Here is a 16,620-nt window from a genome sequence, read left to right as displayed (position 1 = left end):
AAAATTAATTTATATGTAATATCATTTAAATGTCATTTATTTATTAGATGAATTATGGATGATATAATATATTAAGTCTATCTAAGAATTTCTTATCAATCTTGTCTTAAATGATCATTTGTTTTTATTACTTAAAATTGATTGAAGTAATATTTCTATAAAAATTGAGGAATAAGTCACATTAATAGTGATCTGTTCACTTTGTAATTTATTTTATATTTATATTACATTAATACGATAATTTAGTACTACGAATACGGGCCATGAATTTTGCACGCAGGGCAAAATACGGGCTTCAGCCAGCTAAAATGGCTTCTTTACTTTTGTTTTTTCGTTCCTTGGACCTAGTTTACACCTAGCCCGCGAAGTTTGACTTCCAATTATCAACATTTCAAGTGAGCACCAAGGGAGTGCAGTGAACATTGTATGAAAAAAGAAAGAGGGGGGGGGGGGGGGAGCGAACACGCTCGTCGAATACTGGGGAGATCGCGTTTGGAAGGTCGAGTCTGAACGCAGGAAACTAGAAGCTTTATTTATTTCATCTTCAGCCCAGGCCCTTATCTATTTTATGTTTCATCTTCGTTCCCTCCTTTTACCAAAAACATCTTCAGCCGCCCCTTTGAAGCTGAAGAATGGCTCTGAAGCCTTAGACTGGTGGGGGGTACGGGTGTCAGAAATATAATAGTGGAATCTGACGCTAGACCCTGGTGGAATTGATTACTGGGCAGAGCCACAACCCAAACAGGGGCAGCTTGGTCTTCCTGGAAATACGAAATTTACTCCAATTTAATTGGAGAATTCAGGTGCATTATGTCTCTCGAAAGCAACAAAGCGGCGGACATGCTGGCTACAGAAGGAATTTCTTCCTCAGCTTTTTTTGATTCGGTTCCCGCATTTTTTGAGGGAATTAGTGCAAGAAGATTGTCTGGGATTTCAATCCCCTATTCCTGTTTAGTTTTCTAATGTAATTTGGGCATTGCCCTCTTCTTTGTGTGAAAAAAAAAAAAAAAAAACTTCAGCCAATGCTATACAACGCATACCTACGGACTTAGACCTCAAATGAAGGTTGGTTAAAAAAACAGAAAAAAGGACCTCAATCGAAGACATTGCTTATTGCTTTCCCCATTTACAAAATCAAAAACTGTACACCAATCACGTTTCTTCATGCATGCTTTAGTCAATGACATACGATGGGCCAACTCTACATCTTCAAAACAATAAAAAGTTAAACCAGTAATATTTCCTCTTAAGTACATAGAGGAGAGGCCGATCGCGTTTGCGTAGAAGTACCTTCTCCATTTGAAGATCCATTTATGCTTCTTCCGTGCTGCTTAGGACCATTGCTACTTAAGCTATGACTGCTTTTGACAGTCTTATTTTGCGAGCTCGCTCCCACCGTAGCCATGTCACACGAATCCTGAAGTTGTTCCAATGCCCTGACCACCACCTCCATGTTTGGTCGCAGTTTGGGTTCTACAGACAAGCATTTAAGTGTTAGGCTAGCCACTTCCATTGCTTCCCGCTGAGAGCACTGACCGTCAATACGAGCATCTATAACTTGGAAAATCCGCCGTTTGCTGGTTAGGTGAGGCTTTGCCCATTCAACTAAATTATGCTCCCCAGAAGGCCGGTTATTGTCCAATGCACGTTTGCCAGATATGATTTCGAGGAGAACAACCCCAAAACTGTATACATCACTCCTTTTAGTCAAGTGGCCTCCACACAAAAGAAAAACTTAAAATGGTCAGGAATGAAATTGCTGGTAAATCTTCGATACCATGGTATGCAATGATGCAGTAGAAAAATGAAGAACTAAGAGTTGTTAGACAAATGAGGAGTAACAAAAAAAAAAAAAAAACAACACTTGGAAAGTTCATTATTAAAACCTGGCAACACTAACAGACATCATGCGCAGACAAAAAAAAGCATTCACATGCTAGTGACCACACACCTTCATGCATTGGTGATGACAAAACTGCAGAGTAAATTGAGGGTGACGCTTGTGAATTTATGTTAAATGAATGATACTACCGAGGTTTGAGACAAAACTACGAGCATGAAATATGACATGTAAAGTGGCTAAGAGCTTCTCTGCGAGTATACAGGTACCTGTGGCGATATACTCAGGAGCAGCATAGCCAAAGGTTCCCATTACTCTAGTAGAGACATGGCTCTTGTCATCTGCTGGTCCATCCTTTGCCAACCCAAAATCAGAGAGCTTTGCATTGTAGTTCTGACATCAACAGAAAAGGAATATTAGAAACATGGCTAATTTCTAAACTGGTATACCACTGTGACTTGCATACCGAATCAATCAAGATGTTAGAAGTTTTGAAGTCTCGATATATCACTTTAACTGGGTCACTGTGAAGAAATGCCAGACCCTTAGCAGCATCAAGAGCAACCTTCATACGGATGCTCCAAGAAAGTGGTTGAAAGTAAGACGACCCTGCTCCAGAGACAGTAGTTAGTTGAAAGTACGAGAGTTCAAGGCACTAAATAATGTGAATGGCAGTGTTTTGGAGAGGAATTGATAACTCACTCCTAAACAAGTGATTATCCAAACTTCCCTTAGCCAAAAATTCATACACCAAAATCCGGTGGTCATCCTCTAAGCAGTAACCAATCAGTTTTACTAGATTAGGATGATGTAGCTGCCCCAGGTAGTTTATTTCTGTCTATAGCACAAGACAGATTAGGCATTTTGACCTAAAAAAGTAAGTTGTTTTCTAAAGAAGTTACCAAAAGTTAAATCACCAAAAAAAAAAAAAATCTCCTTCAACTAATCTGGTAACTGCACTTCACATTTATGTGCTTTGAGAAAAGTTCTTTACTGTAAATAATTCATGCTAAGCGACACTCACCAGCCACTCAGTGTGTCCCTGAAGGCCTTCTTGGTTAAGCCTCTTCACAGCAATCACAAGCCCAATCCCTGGTTTAACTGGTGCAAGTGTATACTCATCAATCCACCCCTTAAATACACATCCGAATCCACCTTCACCCACCACACTATCTGGACGAAAGTTCCTTGTAGCAGCTCTTAGCTCATTGAAGCTGAAGTTCTTCATGTTGGAGGATTTCAGGATCTCACCCTCTGACCGGGGAGTTGGAGGCACAGAGGGAGCAGAGATCTTGTCACTTAGACCACTCAAACCATCCTCTTCTGTATTACCATCGATTGAAATCAAACCTGCCCATATCAAAACAAGATTGGATCCACTTGTCAGATCATATATAAGCAGCATGATTATAAACTCAGACTCTGATTATATGGAAAGTCTTAGGTCAGGGTGCAAAGGGAGAAGGAAGTGATTCTCGTGCTTGATTAATTCTTAAAACCAAATCTGATAATGATGAGCTAAGGAACACTCTAGGAAAATAGACATACAAAAAATGCTCGATCTTTGAAGTTCCCAAAGCAAAAAAGGAAAAAAAGAAAGAACGAAAGAAAGAAAGAAAGAAAGATCCTCTGGAATGGTTCGTTCTGACCAGATTCTTAATAACTCATCAGTGCCGACAAGCTCAAGATATTCAGTCAAGTCTCTGTATAAATCATGGAGATCCTAAAGAATAGAAATTACAATAGCTATCACAGCCTAAATTCGAGCAAACAACGCTCAGAAAGCACTAAGCAGGCAGAACAAGCAATTAACGATGAAAAGAAGGCAAGGAAAGAAATGTTACCATTGCGAGGAGGGCTCTCAGCTTTGATCCTCGCACTAAAGCAGCAACCCATGGGGACAGAGCCGAAAGCTCAGAATTGGTTGAGTCTGGAGTGAAGGTAGAACCTATAAATGAAAGAGGAGGGGGAGGGAGGAGAAAAAGAAAAGGTGGGGGCATGGACGGAATACCGAATACCCAATTGGGGAAAGGAAGACAAGTTGAAGTTTTCAGTTAGAGAGAATAGAAGAATAGGTCGCCAAAGCCCGTGAAAAGGGGGATAAAAACAAATATGCAAGTGTGAAATCAAAACTTTTCCACATGAAACCTAAGCTGTCACCCGCGGACTTACGTGAACAGGCTACCAGGGATTCTGGTGTGAAATGGGGTTAGACCATTGAGAAGGACAAAACCACAGGACGAGAGTCAGAGACTCTCAGTTGACCCGGCCGCCATCATTGTAAGTCTATCATCAAGTGGAGCAAAAAGTCTCAGAAAGTGCCATCCGTCCCTCCTTCCTTCCTTCAAAGCTTATCCTTCTCTTTTCTTGCCGTTTTTTCGGCCCTCCGTTGCAAGACGACGATTGTGCATGCCCGCGCCTATTCTAAATCGGTTAGAATTCCCATTCACTGCACTTCCAATACAAGAAAACAGCGTTCTTCTGATTGACACGTGTCTGCCTCCATTTCGCCGGAAGTTTGACCGACAGGCGTTTGAAGGTCGACGAAGAAAGAAGGTTGAGGATCGAGACTGACGAGATCGACGGATAGAATAGGTTACAAGATCCTGGTAATCGGCGCCGGCGGACTTAACCAGAAAATCGGTTGTGAAATCAAGAAATGGTTTGCGAGATTGATGTTCGACAGACGCATTCGGTTTATCGGTTGCGAAATTCTTAGTTGGGTCGTTGTAAATTCATGTATAAATCTTGTACAACGATTTTTATTTTTTTTTGGCACAAATTGTATAACGTTTTCTTGGAATCATTTTTGTTGGTGCAAAATTGAAAATGAAACTGGACCAATAAAGATTAGGTCCGGAGGTTTAAGAAAATTTCAATGAAGATCTTAATATCATATTTATTTAAATTTAAAATTCTTAAATTTTTAAAATTTCATTACAGTTTAAAAGTACTCATTTAACATTAAACTTTTAAAAAAGTAATAAAATTATTCATCATTTAAAGTAATATCAAAATTTTGCAAATTCACTCGTTCATTGTTCTTACTTGTTTTTTATTTTAAGTGTTTAAATTCTTTTAAGATAACTAATTGGTTTTTATATTGTATATTGTTAATTATTTTACTTCACTAGTTTTTTGCCTTAATTCACATATTTATTACCAAACTTTGATTTGATTTCATTCTTGAAAAATAAATAAATAAAATAGAGCAATTAACAATATTATGTAAATAAATGAATAAGTGAAATATAAAAGTTTTGATATTAATTTAAATCAGGGACAATTTGACATTTTCTTTAAAAATTTAATATTAAATCAGTATCTTTAGACTGTATTAAAAATTTTAAATTTAAATAAGAATAATTCAAGTTCTTTATTAAAATTCTTTCTTACAAAATCAATGGGTTGGGTTACAAAATACTTTTTATTATTTTTTAATTTAATCAATTTTTTAAAAATAATTTTTTTCAAAATATCCCTAACAATCAACCAAACAGGCATCTAGTATTGGATATTGCATACTTGCACTACATGGCAGTGCACTAACACTTCATTATAAAGGGGATATGTGATTAAACCAAATAAGTCCTTCAACTCAATGATGGTCTGCATAAGAATTCAAAACTAGGTCAAAATTTGCTTTTTATTCTTCTTCTTCTTCTTTTTTAAATGTTCATTAATTAAAAATAAAAAAATTACATCCAAGTACCATTTAAGCAAATTATTCACATATAAAAACAAATAACAAGTCTCATTTGAGAATAAAAAGTTACATTCCTATTTTAATAATAATTCATTTCTTATTTATCCTCATTCGTAAATAATTTATTTGAGTACTTTTTATATATGATCCTCCCATTAAAAATTGGCTAATCATGTAAAAAATTAGGCTAGAATGAAACTTGACAATGGTAGATTTACTCCTTGTTGAGAGCGTGCAAATGCACCCTCTCACTTCAAGGAACATTATAAGTTGTGTGTGTAAATTTTATAACTTTACACTTCCTACTCTTAAAATTTTATACTTTTTGAACTACATAAAAAATATTTGACCTCAAAAGCTTATTATATATGTAATATTTTAAGATAGATATAAGATATGAAGAACATATTTTACATAAAAGATCATGTTAATATGTTCAATGTAATTTTTTTAAAAAATGATGATTAATTTACTTATGTCATTACTGTAACATCCCAATTTAAATTTTAATAGTTAATTTGGGTTAAAAAAATAATATTTAGAGGTAAGAAAATTAGTAAGAGATGATTATTAAATCTAACTTAGGATATAATTCTAAAAAAAATTAAATTAAAAAAAAATTTAAAAAAAATAAAAAAATATTATTAAATTATTATTATAATAAAAAAAAAGGAAAAGGTTTGAAAAAAAAAGGAGAAGAAGGAAGAAAACGTGCGGCCGCCTCAATAGTAACAATAGTAAAATAATAATAATAAAGAAAGAGAGAAAGAAGAGAGAGAAAAGAATAAAAAAAATGTGTGGGACCCACTGAATTTTTATAAAAACTCACCTTCCTTCATTTCCTCATTCATTCCTTCGTGCGTGCTGAGGCAGAGAGAACGCGAGTCACCGGTGCGAAATATCTAAATTTTTAAGGTAAGAGTTTTTAATAGGATATTTAGGGTGTGATTTTAAGCTTTTCAAGACTAAGTAAGTGTTCTAAAAATTTTTCTTAGTCATCCTTCTTCTTTAGTTTCTGAGTTTGTAGTGGTAGAAAATTTAAGATCTGAAAGAGGGATGAATTTATGTTGAATAAATATGATTTTTGAGGTTGTCAGTAGTATAATAAATGTTATAGAGTATAAATTTGTTAATGATCTTTGAATTTATGGCTTATGGATCAAATTCTAAACTAGATCTGAAAATATATGTTGATTTATTGAGGTTTAGATGATTATTTGGGATGAGAAATGAATTATTATGGCTATAGGATTATGATTCTAAGCTAGAGACTCAATTTTTAATTTTTGGGTATTTTAGGTGCGAATTTATAAAATAAAAAGAAAATTTTGATAATAGAAATTAGTTTAGAAGTTGATTTTTAGATTATTAATGTTTATTGATAATTAAAAGAGGAGTTAAAAATTATACTTAATAGTATTAACTATAGATTTGTATTAAGATTGAGATTAGGAATTATGTTATATTTTTAATTCTATTATTAGAATTATTTTATTAGTTTCAAAAATTGAAACTAATATTTATAAATAATATGTTATTTGTAGATTGTATTACTGGTGAAGATTGTGGTGAGAGAGAAATTTTAAGGAATAATTTATTGAAAAAGCCACAAGGTAACCATGCTTTTAATTTGTGATTAGTGTTACTTCTTGTTAATTGGGTGATTATTGAGAAAATTATGAATTTTGTAATATTGTATAATTGTACAATATTATTATGAATTTGTTTAATTATTGTGGGAGGTGTTGGGAGACTTGCTATTATTGTTATATTTATGTGCCACGTGGTACGCCCCTATTGGAGCTCAATAGGTGGTTTGTAAGGGCTCGGGCTAATCTATCTTTGGCCGGGTAATTTAGCACCGAGTGAGGGCTACGGCTCGAGGTTAATGGAGGGATATAAGGATGGTTGTTTGTGTTTATTATAATATTTCTTATATTTGTTGGAATTATATTATTTTTTATTTCTCACTTAGTAAGCACACACTTAACTGTTTGTATACACTATCATAAATTGGCTTTGGTTACTAGGACTTTTGAGTCTCATTATGTGGTTAACAATTTTCAGGAGAAGAGCCACGAGTGACACGTGGAGGAGTCCCAGAGGCTTAGTGGTATAGATCCACTGTCTCTTTTGGGTATTTAATTTATGATTTATAATGTGTTATATTGCCAATATTAGGGCTTTTTGTTTATTGTCAATTATATGAATATATAAATGTAATCATGTCTTTCAAACTATTTCTATTTTTGGTACAATTTAGATGACTGTAATTTTAATATTTGGTTTACTTTGGATTGGTTAAAATGGCATGATTATAAGGCCAAATAACTGGCTTGTGTTGAAAATTGAGTAAATTGCTTATTTTATTTGTTGGGAGTATAAGGATGGATAAATGTAATTTAGTTTACTTGTTGGGAGTATAAGGATGGACAAATGTGATTTAGCCTAATGGCATGTGGGAGGTAAAAATTTATCTGAAATGTTATAGTGTGTGAGTTGAAGCCAATTATAAAATATTTTATATCGAAATTATTGATATAAAAATGTGTTGGGTGGTTGTAACCCAACTATGGTTGAGTTAAATTATTTTAAAAAAAAATTTTTGGTGTGTTACAATTACAATTTCGTTCCTAGTGTAATTATATTATTTTAAAAAAATTTATTAATTTTTAAATTAAATTATCTTGCAACCCCTAACTCTATGTCCCACCTTTGCCACTGCAACTTGGATACCGGTACCAAAGATAGCTTATCTTCTAAATTTGTGATATTTCCATGGTTTGCATTAGTAGCTCGAATATGTAAGTCGTCATGCCCTGAAAACAAAAGGGTGACCAGCATGAGATACGAATCATGTCACATAATCCTTAAGCCTTAAATTTAAAAAAAAATCTATTTTCTAAAATGTAATTATATTTACCCTAAAATTATAGCATCTTTAATAGTTTTTATATCAACACAAATTTCACTATTTTTGTAGACATTTCGGCAAGGTCTCCCTTATAAGTAAGATCTCCTGAAAACTTTATAACACAATATTTAAACAAAATAAGGTAACAACCAGGAGCTCAACTCTTTCTAGCCAGCAAATAAAGGATATAACCAAACTAAAAACCCTAACTATAGCATATATAGAGCAAGTAATCGTATTTTTCAAAAATAAACTATAAAAGTTTTATTGCATCAAAAAGGAGAGAATTTCAAACAAATTTCCTCTCAGCACAATTATACTTCCCTTAAAGGTTAACATGAAGTTCAGCATTGGTTAATGAATCTAAGACTAAAAATAAATTTTTAGTGAATAATGTCCAATTTAAATTTCATTTAAAGTAAAGTAAAGTAAAGTAAAGGGAGGAAATCTTTATAAAACAATTATGAGTTCCACAATAATAACCATTATTATAAAGAAAACGCATCATGTAGTACCTTAATTATTAAGTGGCTAGACTCACCTTTCTCTTTTAATATTTTACAGACTCTAGCTCTTGTGCATAAAAGGAAAAAGCTACAGAGGCTTAAGAATCTAGGATTCCTACTGTATAGTCTCTTGACCCTATTTATCTTTATATAATAATTAATATATTGCCAATTAGGTTTATATTTTGCATACACTTGCACTTGTGATATTTATGATGTATGGAATGTATTTTGAGCCTTGAATTGTCGTTTGTATGTTGTTCAAGTGTATTATAGGATAAAAATACTAGTGCAAGTATAGCAAGATTGTTTTAAATATGATGTGGATGATTTTTGGTGAAGTGCAATGCTAAAACCTCTCTTTTTTGTTTTTGGCATTAAAGGGATTAAGGAGTGAAAATTAATATTGTGGTGTATATGTGCATGTGGTGTGTTATACAGGTAATCTTAGATTTAATGATTATAGTCTGGGTGTTAAAAATGGCATTTGACATATGCATAAGGTTTTAAACACCCATTTAGTTGTGAAAATTGTGAAAAGTTACAAAAAAGTATTTGAGGGTCCAACTTCCTAGTGTGACTTGATTTGAAAGTAAAACCCATGCCATTAGTTAGTTTATAAAAAAAACTTTTAGTAGACACTTAAATCATCTCATTCGGACATCAAACAGAGAAATGAGCACGCCAAAATTTGCTCGAATTTGCTATCAAAATGACAGCATAATTTGCTGTCAAAATGTGGAACGTGCCACAACAAGTGGCACGGAGAGTGGCAAGCTACAATGCATTGTGCACAAGTTGCAACATACTACTTTATTTTCAAAACCTTGAGATTTTTCAACCGTTTTTAACTCCTTTCACTCCTCTAAGGTATCCCATGCTTCCGTAATACTATTTTACTCTGATTAGAAGATAATAAATGATTTTCAAGTATTTTAAACTATGAAAATCTAGGATTCCATTTTATTAAATTACAAACTTTCTAATCTTCTTTGAGATTGATCCCTTGATTACCATGGATTTAAAATGTTAATCGTATTTAGTAAGGGAGATATTTTAGAGACAAATTTAAAGGGGTAGGGAACAAGATCTATAAAATTGGTTAAAGTTAAATGTTCCACTAGTGAAACTTATTCTAGGCAGAGAAGGTTACATCAAGAGAAACTAGTATGTCATTAATTATGTGAACTCAATGGGAGATCGAGACACTTACAAGTTGGGCCCATAGTTCCATCCAAATACTATAGCTTGTCTTACTAGTTTTCACCCACCTTTTGAGGAGAAAAGAGATGATAAACACCTTTAAAAACCATATATTGATGGATATTTTAATATTAAATTGGCTTATAATTTTTTAGTTGTAGGTACCAGATGAAATGTAGATAGCATATGGAAGATTCTGTTAACATCCTAATTGAGAGAAATTGTGGAAGTTGCGGATAATTAGAGAAATTTAATTTGAAAAATTATTTTTAAATGAAAAAATATGTGTTCTTGATGATTTAATAGAGAAAATGTATGTATTTGAGGATTTAGTTCAATAAACATGTATTTTGAGAATTTATCTTCATTGAGATTTATGGATGTTAATTAATTATTTATGCACTTAAATATGATTTAAATTGGGCCTAAGATCATATATTATGATTATTTAGGGTCCAAAATGAGTATTGAACCAATTTGGACCCAAATTAATGCTTAAGTAAAATTGTTGTCACAGTACCATTGTATATTTTTAATATAAAATTTATGTATGAAAACAGAAAGAAAAGGGAAGGAATTAGTAGGATTTTAGGCGATTTTTTAGAGCCATGCTAGAGTTTGATTAAAAGCACTGATTATGCACAAATTTGAGGTTCCAAATGGCTAAGGTAAATTATATAATCTTTCTCCTACCCTCTAAACTTCATGTTATGATAGATTTTGTCATGAGTTTCATTATATTGGGAAAGCTCCAACCATGGGCCTGAATTTTTGAGAGTGAACTATATGTTTTGAAAGGTGCATAATAGTTGTTTTAATATATATATATATATATATATAAAATTTTGCTTGATATGAAATTAATTGTTTGGAAATATGACAATTGCTTGGATTCATATTTGTTTGAAAAAATTATTGTATGCTTGACTAGTTGGATTTTAGTTGTTGTTTGGGGGGTTTATTGCATGAAAACTAATTATGCCACATGGTACACCCTCATTTAACCCAATTAGTGGCTTGTTAGAGCTTGACCTAAGAACCCTTAACCAAGGAAATAGTACCAAGTGTGAATTTTAGTCCAAAAAAGAGAGGGTATAGAGTTGGTATCATGCATTCTTGTTTGACTTTGTTTGGATTGTTTGAATACTTATTTGGAACTTTGATTAAAGAATTGCCACTTGTAGTGGCCATGGAATCAAGAATGGAGACGGAGCTCCTCCGGGATGTGTCACCAATCAGCAAATATTATCATTCTCCATCACAGACAAGCGAGATGCAGGTATATTACAACAGCCATCACCCTTCAGAGCAGATAAATCTGAACTACTATACTAATTGCCCATCTAATTGATGCCTCTGAACTGCCATAACTATCTTAAAACGCGAAATCAAAATCTTTTTTCCTGACATTAGAATCATGAATAATCCAAGTAAATTCTATTATCTTTTTTGGATGGATTTGGAAGAAAGTTTGATAAAAATTCAAAGCTAATTAGCTATGACAATATCTTATCCTTACAAATACACGAAACGGTTTAAGAATAATAGTTCTATTTTTGGTTGTTTGATCTTGCTGCCCAAACTTGAGCATGCAATAGCTGTCTAATAACAAATATACAGTGAACCTAAAAAGTACAATGACAAGGCACATGATTAACTCAGCCCGCTCAAATTGGATGCCGAATTTATCAAATCAGAGGTAATGTCACGTGTGTCAACCCACCAACGCAGCAGATCCCTTGACTCCCACGTATACTTCCAGAACATTTAAAGATGTTCTTATGGTTCTTCCTCGTGCACTCTCATACAGTACTGCATTCCAATGCCTTAATTACATTACGATGCCAAATTGCAGTGTCAGGATCAAACCTCAATTCCCATGTGGGCCAGTAATGCAGATCTTGCTTCAATGTAAGGACTCGTGGCCTCCCGTTAAGGTGAACTGTTTTTACACGGGCGAACTCCCCATGTTTTAGTTCCTGCCAACACGAAAGCTTGATTATAGCTACGGTAGTTTAAGAGCTGAGATCGAGCGAGATATGTGTGTGTGTATGGGGTGTGTTATATATATATATATATATATATAAAGATGGTTTAAACAAATGCATTCATGCATAGAGATCAGCAAATCATGACTCTCAACACCCCAATGTAAGGAAGTTACTGCATAAACATGCAATACACTGTATAGGCACACATGAAGCATCATATAACAAAAGCTGCAATGTTATATCGCTAAAAAAATTGTTGGAAGTAGGCCGATTGGTCTATAGGCTTTGATTAGAATAAATCAGTTTATTTTCAGTATTATTCAGGAGATATGATACGATTTTGATCATATCTCTTCTCTCCTATATGTATCGCTGCCTATGATGAATGATACACAGAATTTCAATCACAAAAATCACATGGTATCAGAGCTGTGGCACTCATGTCGTACAAAGTAGCGCTAAGTGGTGGCCTTAGGGTACTCGCTGCTAATGGGCAATATGCCAGAACCTCTGTTGAGCAAGTCGGAGATCACAGCATGCCTTCTCCAGGCACAAGCAGCAGCGATTCACTCTCTTCTCTCATTATTACCCATCGATTGAATGGGAACAATTATTTACAGTGGTCCAGGAGTACTCTTATGTTCGTGTGTGCGCAAAATAAGGAATGCAATCTCAGTGGTAACCCAAAATCACCGGCTGTTGGTGATCCCAAGTATGAAACTTGGTGTGCAGAAAATAATATGGTGATGACATGGCTGCTTCACTCTATGAATCCAGAAATTAGTGAAAACAAAATATAGCAGCCATTTATCAAGCGAAACACATGCTTCAAACCCTCACATAGGGGTAGAAATCCATTACCCTGTACTCCACTACTCTTTTGTGACTTTGGCAACATATAGACCTCTATGAGGTGCATCAATGGCCTTGTCACACCAATGAACTCTACTATAAAAAGGTTGTTGAACGTGAGAGGCGCTATGAATTCCTGTTTGGCCCCAATGACTCCATTAGGGATCTCTATCGGCAAATTATGGGCATGAAACCTCTCCCTTCCCTAGAAGACACATTCAATATGATCAACTATGAAGAAAGCCGTAATGCCCTCACACAACGTTCATCAATTTCTTTTTCCTTATCTAATGTTGAAACTTCTACTATGGTGGCCTATGGCCATCAAGGGAGAGATCATAAAGGGAAGAGGTCTCTCAGATGTGATCATTGTAATAAAAATTGTCATACAAGAGAGCCTTGCAGGCAAATCCATCGCAAGCCATCACATCTAAAACAGAAAACCAAAGGTGATAGGAAGGGGTTCATGATGAGCCAAATTAGTGTTGATAATAATTCATTAAATAATGAAGAATTCTCTATGATGAGACAAATCCTAGAGAAGTGTTCTCGAGACAAATTAAGTGAAAAATCTACCCCCTCGGTTACTTTGGCCCATGCTAGTAAGACTTTACTGACTGCACTTTATACTCTTACTAAAAGTAACCATATCTGGGTTGTTAATTCGAGAGCAATAGATCACATTACTGGATTTAGAGAATTCTTATCTGAATTTAGTTCCCATTCTGAGCATACCTGTGTGTTATGGGAATGGGTACAATGGTGATTTCAGAATTTATTGTTTTGAAGAATGTTGTATATGTCCTCAATATTCAATGCAACTTCTTGTCAGTCACATGTATTACCTTTTGAATTGCCTTGCCATCATTGACAAATTCCACAAACCTTTTTCTTTAGAGAAGATGATTGGCAATGCTAAGGAATGCAATGGGGTCTATTATCTTGAAGGTGTCTCCACCAATAGAAGCAGTTTAGCTGATTCTATTTGAAATTCTGTTTCTAGGTTTTCTGTTAGGTCTCAAGATGACATTATGTTATGGCATTCTAGACTAGGTCATCCAAGTTTTGTTATATGAAAATTTTGTTTCCCAATTCCATGAACAAAATTAGATTTCATTGTGACACTTGCCAATTTGCAAAGCAAAGTCGTAACTTTTTCCCCGCTACTACTTAAAACCCCACCAAACCTTTTTCTTTAATTCATAGTGATGTTTAAGGTCCTTCCAGGATTGAAACTAATTCTAAGGCCAAGTGGTTTGTTACATTTATTGATGATCATACTTGTTTAACGTGACTTATTTTAATGAAAGAAATATGAAGTTTGTGGTATTTTCAAGAACTTCTATACCTTTGTTCAAAATCAATTTCAAACTTCTATAAAAGTCCTTTGTAATGACAATGGAACTGAATTTATCAATTCAAATTTTTGAAGCTTTGTTGTTGAAAAAGGAATACACCACCAAACATATTGTGCTCATTCTCCTAAACAAAATGGGATAGTCAAGAGGAAAAATAGACACCTCCTAGAAGTTGCTAGGGCACTCTTGCTAGGAAACAACATTCCACAAGGATTTTGGGAAGATGCAATCCTTACGACTGTATATCACATCAACCGCATGCCATCCAAGATTTTAAATTTTCAAACTCCCATTAATGTGTTTTTGGCTTCTTATCCTTACTCTCATTTGGTTAACTCCCTCCTGCAAGAGTTTTTGGGCATTGTCTTTGTGTTTAATGATGAAGGTGGCAAGTTCCAATCCCAGTCCCTCAAGTGCATTTTCTTAAGATATTCCTCCACTAAAAAGGGATACGAGTGTTATTCCCCTGAAACCTGTAAGTGCTATGTCACTATGAATGTCAAGTTTGTTGAATTACTACCATTTTATCCCAAATTACCCATTCTAGGGGAGCATGATAGTGAACGTTCAATTTGTGTCACAGATAATGGTAATGTTCATTTAAATAACAACCCACAAACTGGCAGCTCAGGTACTAGTCCTCATATTGGTCCTCAAACATCACTAGACCCCTTCTCTCTCAATTCTTGTCAACTTTCCGATGATCCAAATCCAATCCCCACAGTTTAAGAACCTGAAACGGCTTTATCTGACTCTAATTCACCTATTTCTGGATCTGAAACACAGCCTATTCAACCTGAACCTGTGTATAATCATCCTACCAGTCCTAAACAGCTACCTATCACCTCCCAAGAACCCAATTTTGAGCCACACTTGGACAAAACAAGGACGAATCAAGCTGAACAGGATACAAACAATGAAGATCCCATTGTTATTCCACAGAAAAGTCATGATTCTCAACTTGAAGTTAATCCTGAAGATCTCCAGTGGCTTATTACTTTTAGAAAAGGCAAAAGAACTTGTACTCAACATCCCATTGGCAAATATGTCTCTTATGACAGCCTTAATTCTCAATTTAAGAACTTTGTTGATGCCATTGGTAGTGAGAATATACCCAAGACCTTTGAGGAAGCCATATGTGATCCTTAGTGGAAATTAGCAATTGATGAAGAGTTGAGAGCCCTAGATAAAAATGAAACTTCGGGAGATTGTGGGTTTACCTCATGATAAGTCAGATGTAGGAAGCAAATGGGTTCTTAATAAGAAATATACTCTTGATGGAAGCCTTAATAAATATAAAGACTGATTAGTTGCCAAATGTCATACTCAAACCTATGGCATTGATTATCAAGAAACATATGCACCGGGGGCTAAATTCAATACTATGAATGTATTGCTTTCTCTTGCTGCTAACTTGGACTAGCCACTATATTAGCTAGATGTTAAGAATGCCTTCTTAAATGGGAACTTGGAGGACGAACTATACATGGAGATTCCCTAAGGATTGCGAGGTCCAAAAAATGAAAATTAAGTATGTGAACTGCACAACTCATTATATGGATTAAAATAATTTCACAGAGCTTGGTTTGAGAGATTTGCTTGGGCTGTAAAAGGGTTTGGTATACTCAATGTTAGACTGATCATACACCATTTGTAAGACAATCTGGTCAAAAAATAACTGTATTAATTATGCATGTGGATGACATAATGCTAATAGGAAGATGCTAAAGAGATCATGAAGTTGAAAAAAAGCTAGCTGAAGAATTTGAGGTTAAAGACCTTCAAAATCTAAAATTTTTTGGGTTTGGAAGTAGCGTGCTCATCAAAAGGCATTAATGTGTCTCAAAGGAAATATAATTTGGATTTACTCCAAGAGACTGGAATGTTGGATGCTAGACTTGCAAAAACCCTAATGAAACTCAAATGCAACTTGGAAGTGAAACTTGATGGGAAAGTTGTGGATAAAGAAAGGTACCAGAAATTGGCGGAAAAACTTATTTATCTATCCCACACAAGATTAGATATATCCTTTATAGTAGAAGTTGTAAGCCAGTTTGCTAGTAACCCTCAAAAAGAACATATGGAAGCTGTATACAGGATTCTTAGATATTTGAAAACCACTCCAGGCAAATTCTTCTCAAAAGGGGATAAGAAGTGTGTAGAGATCTATACAAATGGAAATAAGAGAACCCTAGGTTCAGAAAATACAACAAATGTAGAGATTTCCACTTATGCAGATTGGGCAGTTCT

General features: G+C 34.4%; 2 protein-coding genes across 3 annotated transcripts in view; both read right to left on the bottom strand.

Moving 5' to 3' along the window:
* Positions 1 to 1,088: 1,088 nt before the first annotated feature.
* Positions 1,089 to 4,634, bottom strand: LOC129294418 (receptor-like cytoplasmic kinase 176). Of its 2 annotated transcripts, none has more exons than XM_054932776.1 (7): positions 4,013 to 4,615; positions 3,685 to 3,788; positions 2,865 to 3,190; positions 2,543 to 2,678; positions 2,307 to 2,449; positions 2,110 to 2,233; positions 1,089 to 1,716 (listed from the first exon to the last, which is right to left on the bottom strand). In XM_054932776.1, the coding sequence occupies exons 2-7, from the start codon at positions 3,734 to 3,736 to the stop codon at positions 1,247 to 1,249; spliced, it is 1,251 nt and encodes a 416-aa protein (XP_054788751.1). In that variant the 5' UTR covers positions 3,737 to 3,788; positions 4,013 to 4,615; the 3' UTR covers positions 1,089 to 1,246. The 2 variants fall into 2 exon arrangements, with proteins under 2 accessions (XP_054788751.1, XP_054788753.1); XM_054932778.1 differs by having other exon boundaries at positions 1,454 to 1,685; positions 4,013 to 4,634.
* A 6,957-nt stretch (positions 4,635 to 11,591) lies between these two features.
* The window catches only part of LOC129294408 (protease Do-like 7), a 49,121-nt gene continuing 44,092 nt past the window's right edge, over positions 11,592 to 16,620 (bottom strand). Inside the window, 1 exon segment of the mRNA XM_054932754.1 lies at positions 11,592 to 12,148. Within this exon segment, the coding sequence (XP_054788729.1) occupies positions 11,972 to 12,148 (177 nt within the window). The 3' untranslated portion in view covers positions 11,592 to 11,971.

Source organism: Prosopis cineraria, unplaced genomic scaffold, assembly GCF_029017545.1.
Source record: "Prosopis cineraria cultivar Desert tree isolate PC_DT_omini unplaced genomic scaffold, ASM2901754v1 PC15, whole genome shotgun sequence".
Classification (NCBI taxonomy): domain Eukaryota; kingdom Viridiplantae; phylum Streptophyta; class Magnoliopsida; order Fabales; family Fabaceae; genus Prosopis; species Prosopis cineraria.
Note: the sequence above shows the minus strand (reverse complement) of the source record. Positions and strands in the feature narration are given on the sequence as shown.

Excerpts from the sequence above, each read along its gene's own strand:
- LOC129294418 (XM_054932776.1), bottom strand. The coding sequence starts at position 3,736 with ATGGGTTGCTGCTTTAGTGCGAGGATCAAAGCTGAGAGCCCTCCTCGC. Across the intron at positions 2,234-2,306 it reads CTAACATCTTGATTGATTCG|AACTACAATGCAAAGCTCTC; the intron begins GTATGCAAGTCA and ends TGTTGATGTCAG. Across the intron at positions 1,717-2,109 it reads TCCTGAGTATATCGCCACAG|GCCACTTGACTAAAAGGAGT; the intron begins GTACCTGTATAC and ends TTTTGTGTGGAG.